Raw genomic sequence first — 9,544 nt, 5'->3', positions numbered from 1 at the left:
CGTCAGAAAGCAGATCTCTCTGGAAGAATTGAAAACAATAAGGCAAAACTGAGCTTATCTCAAGGGCCATAAGACGGCCTTTCTGGGGGCACAGGTGTGGGACAGCAGGCTTCCAAGAGGCCGCTGTGACCCCTGCCCCCACCCACGCTGCTGTTATCCCAGCTCATCTCCCCCGGTCCCGGGGCTGCCAGCATGGCCCTCTTTGTCCTCTGTCTGAAGGACACTTACAGAGGGCCTGTTTCTTCACCTCAGTAATTACTTCTAAACTTCATGGCTGGGTTCCTGTCCCTGTGCTGTCATCTGACAATTAACATTAAACCCAAACTCCCTCTTCAAGCCGTAGCACCTCCCAAGCACGTGTGATAACTTGCATGATACACACACCTGCTCTTCCTCTGCGGTGGGGAAAGACCCTGGCTGCTCGGTGCTTAGTCACTCAGTCGTGTCCAACTCTTTGCGACCCCATGGACTGTAGCCCACCAGGCTCCTCTGTCCATGGGATTATCCACTGGCGTGGGTTGCCTTTCCTACTCCAGGGGATCTTGCCAACCGAGGGACTGAACCCACATCTCCTTTATCTCCTGCATTGGCAGGTGGATTCTTTACCACTGCACCACCTGGGAAATGCACATGCTGCTGCTGCTGCTGCTGCTACTAAGTCACTTTAGTCGTGTCCGACTCTGTGTGACCCCATAGACGGCAGCCCATCAGGCTCCTCTGTCCATGGGATTCTCCAGGCAAGAACACTGGAGTGGGTTGCCATTTCCTCCTCCAATGCATGAAAGTGAAAAGTCAAAGTGAAGTTGCTCAGTCGTGTCCAAGTCTTAGCGACCCCATGGACTGCAGCCTACCAGGCTCCTCCGTCCATGCGATTTTCCAGGCAAGAGAACTGGAGTGGGGTGCCATTGCCTTCTCCAGGAAAACCCACATACCAGACCCAAAAAAGAAGACTCCTGATTCTGTTTGAGGCAGAAATGTGGGCAGCTGGGCTATAATCATCACTGTTCTCAGATAAAACCCACATGTGTCTCCCAACATTATGGCATATGACTTTTTTGGTTTGTTTTTTTAACAGACCATTTTGAGACCCAGACAGCATCTACCCTGTCAGTCCTGGTGGTCTCCCCCTCACTCCTTAGGCAAGGTATGGAGTTGTTCCTGCCTGAGTTCAGATATTAGCTCTGCCACTCCCTGGCTGAGCCTCAGCTTCCCCACAGGTAAAACGGGGGAGAGTATTCATTCAGGGGGTGGGCAGTTGTAAGGAGTAAGCCAGGCCACATACAGAAGGCCCTAGCCTGGTGCCTGGGTCCTTCTTGGTTCTCAGAACTCAGTGGCTGGGAAAACCAGGTGTGGAGAATGGAATTTTCCAGCACGATGATTAATTCATGTCTCCATATCACCTTGTAGTTGAACAGAGTGTGCTTTCTTCATTTATAAAATACTTTTCTTTTTGTGTTTCAATTTCCCGTGTGTTGAGAAAACGCCAGTGACTGACTACTTCAGAGAGGGAAAAGGAACTTGTTACAAAAAAAAAAAAAACAGGCAAAGAGACTTCTTCCCTGGTTGTTCGGTGGCAAAGACTCTGAGCTCCCAATGCAGGGGGCCTGGGTTTGATTTCTGGTCGGGGAACTAGACCCACACATGGCTACTAAAGCTTGCGCATACTGCAACTAAGATCCATGGCAGCCGAATATATAAAGTTTCTTTAAAAAAAAAAAAAAGAAGAAGAAGCAGGGAAAGAAATGGGCTCTCTTTCCAGCACTTTTATCATCTTCAGGACTCTCCCAAGAGTCCTGGCCGAGTCTCCAGCCTCTCCGCAGCTGAGGATGACCTTGCTGTGAACTGTGGAGGCCACTTGCAGACTCTCTCACAGTTCAGTGGTCCCTGCATGCCAAGGGAGGCTGTTTCCTGGGCTTGGAGGGACTTTTTTGGTTTTGTGTGCTTTGGCTTTGGGCACATATCTAAACCCTTGGGTCCCCAAGGCCCCATTTCATCTCTGCATCACTGGGCTGCCAAGATCTCACTCTGGCAGGAAGCCTGGCTCCTGTGGGCTGAGAAAGGACATCGTCACCATTACAACCCAGGTAACCTATCGCAGGGGACTAAGCAGGTGACAGGGCAGGGAGAGCTTTGGAACAAGGCCGAGCAAGAAAGGCTTTGTAGGATGAAAGGATAAGAATAAAAACCATTTAGAGTACTCAAATTGCACTTTTGAGCTCAAAATTGTATGTTTCCCAAAACCTTGTGAAAGTTGCTCAGTTGTGTCCGACTCTTTGTGACCCAATGGACTATACAGTCCATGGAATTTTCCAGGCCAGACTACTGGAGTGGGTAGCCTTTCCCTTCTCCAGGGGATCCTCCCAACCCAGGGATCAAACCCAGGTCTCCTGCATTGCAGGTGGATTCTTTACCAGCTGAGCCACAAGGGAACATTTTGGAGGTAGCATGATAGATATTTTCTTTCCCACTTTTCTTTGTTTCCTCTATTTTTAATACATGTATTAATTTTATAATGTAAAAATAAATGCATAACTGTTGTTCTGTTGCTAAGTTGTGTCTGACTTTGTGACCCCATGAACTGCAGCATGCCAGGGTTCCCATGCATAACAACATGGGAGGCATGTAGAAGGCAAAAAAAAAAAGAATAAAAACCATTTAGACTTACTCTTTGCCGGGCTCAATGCCAAGTCCTTTTCAGGAAATTTCTTTCTTTTTCCCCAAAATCCCATCATAACAGCCTTTTCTAGAGACAGGGAAAGTGACACTCAGAGAGTTTATGTAATTTTCTCATGATCAGCCAGCTAATAAGCAGCAGAGCTGAGAGGAGAACATAAGATCTAACTAAAGAGCCCAGGATCTTTACTCCCAGGTCTGTTTCTCTGGGAGACTCTGCCCACAGGAGGCCCCGACACATGGGTAAGATGGTGCTGCTAACTGGAGCCACCTGGAGCTCAGCTCCTGCACCTGACCTTGGAGAAATAAATAGGCAGGATCATCGCTCTCTCCTCATCCTTACAATCTCTGGAGGTGGGAGAGTGTGGCTCCTGCTTTGAAAGTGAGTATGAAGAAAATGCTAGAAGGGGCAGCCTCTTTCCTCTGTCCATCTGATGCCCTGCTTCTTTGAAATACCCCATGGCCATTTCTGTCATTGAAACTGGTGCTGAGGAAAGTGAGCAGCCTTGGGTTCAGACTTGTGGATGGGCTCTAACTGGAAAAGGAAATGGGAAACCACTCCAGTATTCCTGCCTGGAAAATCTCATGGACAGAGAAGCCTGGCAAGCTGCAGTCCACAGGGTTGCAAAACAGTCAGACATGACTTAGTGACCAAACGACAAATGGGCTCCAAGGGTGGGACTGGGGTCTCCACCCCTGATGTTTGAGGCTCTCAGCCTGAGCTGGGCCGCAGATTTTCAGCTCCATCATGGTGGATCCACAGTGGGTTCCTGAGAAGTGTGGGGCCTGTGCTCTCGGGTGAGTGAAGGCTGAGGGGTGTCTCCTACAGGACTGAGTGCCTGGGGCAGAGTGTGCCTCTGCCCTTTTTGTTTGCTTGTTTCTCTCCCATTCTGAGAACTACCCAGGACAGAGCTGGAAACAGGGCACAACAAGCATCAAGGGAAAAGCCAGCCTCCTCGTCCCAGTGACAGGATGTGGCTTTGCATGTAGAAGACGCCCAGTGGCTCACACCTGGGCATGCTCCCTGCTCCGAGATGCCAGCAGTGCTGCTGGGTGCCTGGCTCCCCAACCCCATACTCAAGCCGGGTTTGTGATGACTTGGGGATGGTAGAGGCTGATCCCTCACTGCTCGAGAGGAAAGGACTCTGCCCAGAGGGAACTCTAGAAGCTATGGGCCTGGAGGGGACCTCCCAGAGGGGCTAGAGTTGGGTTAGGACTGCATTCGCCATACTAGCCAGTCCTACTGCATCCTTGGCCCCATGAAGAGTCTGCCTACTGAGTGTGTGTTTAGTTACTCACCCAAGGTCGGAGCTCTGAAGTCCCAGCCCGTATGTCATCTAGTTAGAAAGGCTGCCTCCATGTGGAGAAGGGCTGGGGAAGGTCCCCAGGAAAGCTGGAGCCAGTCCACCCCAACACTCCCTCACCTTGGGGCTGGTCTCTTCCCTCCCTGGCCTGCTTCGGTGTCTGGACATTGTTGGGAACGTTGTTGGGATGAGACATTCATGATGCTGCCTCAGATAAAGGTCCTAGAAGCAGCCCAAGTGTCATGGAGTCTGAGGGAAGCTTGAAGCCCATGCTGGCTCTGGGGGTGACAGGGTGTGGAGTGAGGGTTCTGCCCATCACAGCGGGGCTCTTCTCTGTGGCAGGCCATGGGGTGGTGGTGGCGGCTCCTGTTGGGGCTATGGGCAGTGCCCCCCACGTGCACTGGGCATGAGCTGCTCAATGTCTGCATGAATGCCAAGCCCCACAAGCCAGAGCCCGGCCCGGAGGCTGAGCTCTATGAGGAGGTATGGAGGCCTGCCCTGGTGTGGGGGTCGGGGAGGGATGGGCACTGCTTTGGCAGATCAGGGAAGAGACACAAAAGCCAAGAGGGTTTCTGAACCCCTGTCCATCTTGAATCGTTTGGTTCAAGAGACAGAGATGTGGGCAAAGGCCCCACTGGAGGGGGGTTATGACCTTTGAGACCATAAATGCCGACTGATTCAACGTTTCCATCCCTGAGCCGCCTGGCCACTCAGGGAGTCGGGGCAGATGGTGATCCCAGAGACTCATCAGTGGTCAGCCTAGATTCCAACAAGCAAGGCTCGCCTCCTCTGCCCTCCCACCAGCAGGCCCTGGGGAAAAAATAAGACCTAAGGGACTCCTCCCCAAGTTCCTAAAGGCGACTGACAGGGATGAGGGCCGAGGACTAGGGCTGGCATGCTCCTGTGAGCCCTTCTCGGCCACAGGCGCCCTCCTCTAGTGCAATCCCACATTTCCAAGGGTCTTAGGTTTCCCGCTGCCCCCCCAGGGTCTGAGACCTTGAAAGCCCTATCCCTAGAGGACATGCAGTCTGTGGCAGGGAGGCCAGTGCCCAGGCATCCTTTGGGTGTGAATACTGACAAACTGGAGTAGAAAATGGCAACCCACTCCAGGATTCTTGCCTGGAAAATTCCATGGGCAGAGGAGCCTGGCAGGCTACAGTGCATGGGGTCACAAAGACTCAGACATGACTGAGGACACTGACAAATGATCAGCATTCCTTCCACCCCTTGGACACTGGCCTATCCCACTTGCGAGGTCCTCTTCGAGCAGATGGCTTTACCTTTCTGACCCACTTGCTCATTGCCCCCTTGCCCCTTCTCCCCATGGCTTTTGTGTCTTGGTCTGTGCTCAGTGCATCCCCTGGAAGGACAATGCCTGCTGCACAGCCAGCACGAGCTGGGAAGCACACCTGGATGTGTCTCTGCTCTACAACTTCAGCCTGGTTCACTGCGGACTAATGATGCCTGACTGCCAGAGGCACTTCCTCCAGGCCATCTGCTTCTACCAGTGCTCCCCCAACCTGGGGCCTTGGATCCAGCAGGTGGGAAGAGGTGGGCTGGGGGTGGGGGAACGGGGAGCGGGGAGGGAGGCGCACGTCCATCAGGGCCAACCTGACATCCATCAGAGTGCCTAAGAGGCTCAGCTCCAAGACGCTAACAGACAGCTATGGACAAGAGCAGAGTCAAGAGGCTGCCGCTGGAGAGAAGGACGGAGAAGTTCCCTCTGACCCTAGAGAACTGCCTGCGGGGAGAGCGGTCAAGGGAGAACAGAAGGATGGAGGCACTGGGTCTCCTCTCCTGTCTGTAGGAACAGTCGTGTGCAAACTCTCTAGCCTCGTTTTTCTCATTTGTAAAATATTTAGCGATGTTAAGAGAATATGTCCCGGTGGTATCTGACCCAACTATCACTGTAGCTGTAGACAGTCTTCAAACTGATGCTCTGACAGTTCTGCCTCTTGCTGCGCGGCACTCAGGTGGACCCACGCTGGCAGGCGGAGCGGGTTCTGGACGCGCCCCTGTGCCTGGAGGACTGTGAGCGCTGGTGGGCAGACTGCCGCACCTCCCACACCTGCAAGTCCAACTGGCTTGGCGGCTGGGCCTGGAGTCGGGGTAAGTGAGGCTAGGCAGTGCCCGGGAGGGCCCCCCTCCCCCAGGCAGATGCAAGCTTGGGTCTCCCCCGGGGCAAGTCCCGGGGCCGCGCGGACGGGAATAGCTGAGTGGCCTGCGCCTGGCCCCCGCAGGGAAGCCCCGCTGCCCCGAGTGGGAGCCCTGCCGCCCCTTCCCGCACCACTTCCCTACGCCCGCCGACCTGTGTGAGAGGATCTGGAGCGGCTCCTTCAGGGCGAGCCCGGAGCGCAGGGGCAGTGGGCGGTGTCTGCAGAAGTGGTTCGAACCCGCCCGGGGCAACCCCAACGCGGAAGTGGCCCGCCGCTTCGCCAGCCCCGCGCGCTCCTGGGCGCGCTGCCCCGGGCTCCTGGCCTTCCCTCTGCTCCTGCCTCTCCTCTCCTGAGAGCCCCCTTCCTCCCACACCCTCTCCTGCGCCGCCCCAGCCGGCCCGGCCGCAGCAACCTCCTTCCTTGGGACCTCCTTTCAGTCCCTTCGAGTTTGCTTTGCTGGGCCTCTCTGGCCTGGAAGTCAGCTGGGGGCCAGGAAGGAACCAGAGACCAGCCCCTCCTGTCTTAAGGCGGGGGACTTGGATGCGGGGTCCCAGGCCCTTCTTACCCAGTGCACGCCCCCCCCTCTCCCAGCAGAGCTGAGGGGGACCGCCCTGGCCTCCCCTCCCACCATGATGTCTCCAACAAAACAGCACCCACCTTTCCTTCAGTGTGACCCCAGCTGTAGTGACCTCTCCAAGTTGGTTGTCACTTTCCTAAGGATAATAAACTTCTTAATACATGCCAGGCCCTCCTGCTATATCCTTACAACACCTCTGGTGAGAAAGCTTTCAACGCTCCCCTTTCTTCAATATTAGCAACATACCATACAAAAGACCCAAAGCCAAGGGAACCATGGGGCCACCCAGACCATGTGCTCGATTCTGGGGGCCAGGATCAAAGTGGCAGCCTCAAATGCTTTCGGCTTTCCCCTTCATTTTAACCTCAGAATCACAGCACACTGGTCTGAGATGCTGGAAGCCTGAGTTCTAACGTCTTTACCACTTTCCGTATGACTTTGGACAAGTCTTTTGACCTTCACTGAAGACTCGGAATGAGAAAGTGGACCAGATGATTTTAACTTAAGAAAAGGGGAAAACGCAGTCCCCTGTCTATCAGGGTGGACTCTGTGCTTCTCATGCTGTGCGTGTCGCAAAGACCAAGAGAGAAGAGGCGGAATGGGATCAGAGAAGGCAGCTTTCACGTCCCTTCTTCAAGCAGACTGGCAGCCCACATACCCACTCAGAACCTTTCAGACCCTCAGACCTTCCCAGTGGAGATGGTGCCTCCCCACCTTCTCCTTGATACAGCGCAGTGTCTAGTAAGGCTGCTGTTGAGTTGGGAAAACCAGGCAATGCCACCCTGCATCTCTCTCATGCTTTCCTGGTACTTAAGCCCAAACCTATCACAAGCACAGCCCTGAAGTTTTAACACCTATGGATAGAGCTCTGTAAGTGAGGTGCTCAGAATCTGGAGGAGGAGGCAGATGGCAGCAGTGGCGACAAAGCACTTCAGTGGGCAGAACCCCCGGGCCGTGGCGGGGGTCCCAGGAAGACCTCACGAAAAAGGTGAGGCTTGAGCCCTGGTGAAAAAGGGTCACTTTACTGAGAACACGAAGGACATGTGAGCCCAAACCCAGCCAGATCCCCAAGGCATGAACTGCATGAAGCAGGACCTTTAATTGCTCTTCAGTCAATCCATTGTGGCTTCAAAAATACGTATAATAGGTAAAATCTCTCAAGAATTGAGGACTGAATGAGGTGTCTGAGAGTGTATCTTTGGTAATAAAGATAGTTTTGTAATAAAGAGAGTTTAATGACTATATTTTTTAGTAATTTTAGATGTAAATATAAAAATTTGTCAAAGTAGGGTTAAAATTGAGACAGACAAAGGAAAACTAGTTCTGCTTACTATTTACTGATTACTCTGTGCCTGGGGCTCTGCTAAGCTTCTCACAGGTATTAGCTCCTTTGATTCTCACAAAAGCTTTAAGAGGTACTCTCATGGCCTCGCTTTTCAAATTAGGACAAAAGCATGTGGCTTTGAAACCAGGTAAAGGGAATGGCAACCCACTCTAGTATTCTTGCCTGGAGAATTCCATGGACAAAGGAGCCTGGAGGGCTACAGCCCATGGAGATGCCAAGAGTCGGACACAACTGATGGACTAACACTTTCAATCACACTTTCAAATCTGGCCATAAAGTTCCAGCTCACTGAACACCCAGGTATGTTGTGGACTGGGGCTGGGGCAGGGATGGGGGATGGAGGGGTTGGTGGGGGAGCTGGGTCCTGGCAGGTCCCTGTCTGGAAAGAGACTGATCTGTCTCACCATATGTGATTGGGAGAGGTGCTGGGTTTCAAGGAGTGAAGTGAAGTGGAGCTGTCAGATTTGCAGTTAAGTTGCTTGTTTTTAATCAGAGCATCCATGTACTTGGCTAAACCCAAAGGTCAAAGGATCTCTAACACAGGCAGCCCCAGCCAGCCCCTGGACCCCAGGGCTCCTGCTGGATTTAGGTGCACTCTAAATGTATCCGCTTCTAGCTATTGCTGGATTTAGTTCCAGAAAAGTTGCAAGAGGTGGCTTATCTTTCTGGCACACATCCAGACTACTTCTTTTGCTCTCTATTCTGTTGGTTTTTCAACTTAATCTTCCAATCTTTTTAATTTTGGAAATGTATTTTTAATTTCCAGGAGACATTTTTTTAACTCCCTTGTTCTTCAAAGCCTGCTGGTTTTGGTTTTATGGACAAAATATCTTCTCAAATCTCACTGAAGATCTAATTAGAAATTTTTTAAAGCATGTTTCTGGTCTCGAAAGATCCATTTTCTTCAAGGTCAATCTGTTTATCTTAATCTCCTATGTACTGCTGGCTTTCTTCGTGTCCAGTGACCTTGGCTGTGTGTCGTATTTAAGAATGAGGCACTGGGTTGATTTTTTTAGGCAACTGGTATAGGTGTCTTCCGTGGTTGTATGTGTGGGTCTTTTTTCCTGACTGGCAAAGCTGCTGGGGAGTTCTGAGTCCACGGGGAGGGCCATTGACTGGAAGTAACTGAAGACTCACCAAGTGAGAATGAGTAAAGTTTCTTTTGTCAGAGCTTGCTATAGGAAGGGAGTCAGCCACCATTATTCGCATTTTGGCTGAGACTCAAAGGAGAAAGTTTGAGAGGTTTCAGGTGTGCCCTGATTAGAGGCTGTTGGCATGGAGAAGCTGGAGGCGGGCTAATGAAGCAGGGCCTCCCGTGATTGGTTGAGGTGTATATTTGGCTTTCTCTGACTGGTCATCTGTTTCTCTGACTGTCCCTGATGGACAGGGAAGCCTGGTCTGCTGCAGTCCACGGGGTAGCAAAGAGTCAGACAGGACTGAGCAATCGAATTGAACTGACAGGTCCTCAGTTGAGAGCAGAGCGACAAAC

At 52.2% G+C, this 9,544-nt stretch overlaps 1 protein-coding gene across 1 annotated transcript; it reads left to right on the top strand.

The window, feature by feature from the left end:
* The first annotated feature begins 4,322 nt into the window (after positions 1-4,322).
* IZUMO1R (IZUMO1 receptor, JUNO) lies at positions 4,323-6,486 on the top strand. Its single transcript, XM_027562099.1, has 4 exons — positions 4,323-4,460; positions 5,330-5,518; positions 5,951-6,086; positions 6,218-6,486. The coding sequence occupies exons 1-4, from the start codon at positions 4,323-4,325 to the stop codon at positions 6,484-6,486; spliced, it is 732 nt and encodes a 243-aa protein (XP_027417900.1).
* The last annotated feature ends 3,058 nt before the right edge of the window (positions 6,487-9,544 follow it).

Source organism: Bos indicus x Bos taurus, chromosome 15 (assembly GCF_003369695.1).
Source record: "Bos indicus x Bos taurus breed Angus x Brahman F1 hybrid chromosome 15, Bos_hybrid_MaternalHap_v2.0, whole genome shotgun sequence".
NCBI lineage: Eukaryota > Metazoa > Chordata > Mammalia > Artiodactyla > Bovidae > Bos > Bos indicus x Bos taurus.
Note: the sequence above shows the minus strand (reverse complement) of the source record. Positions and strands in the feature narration are given on the sequence as shown.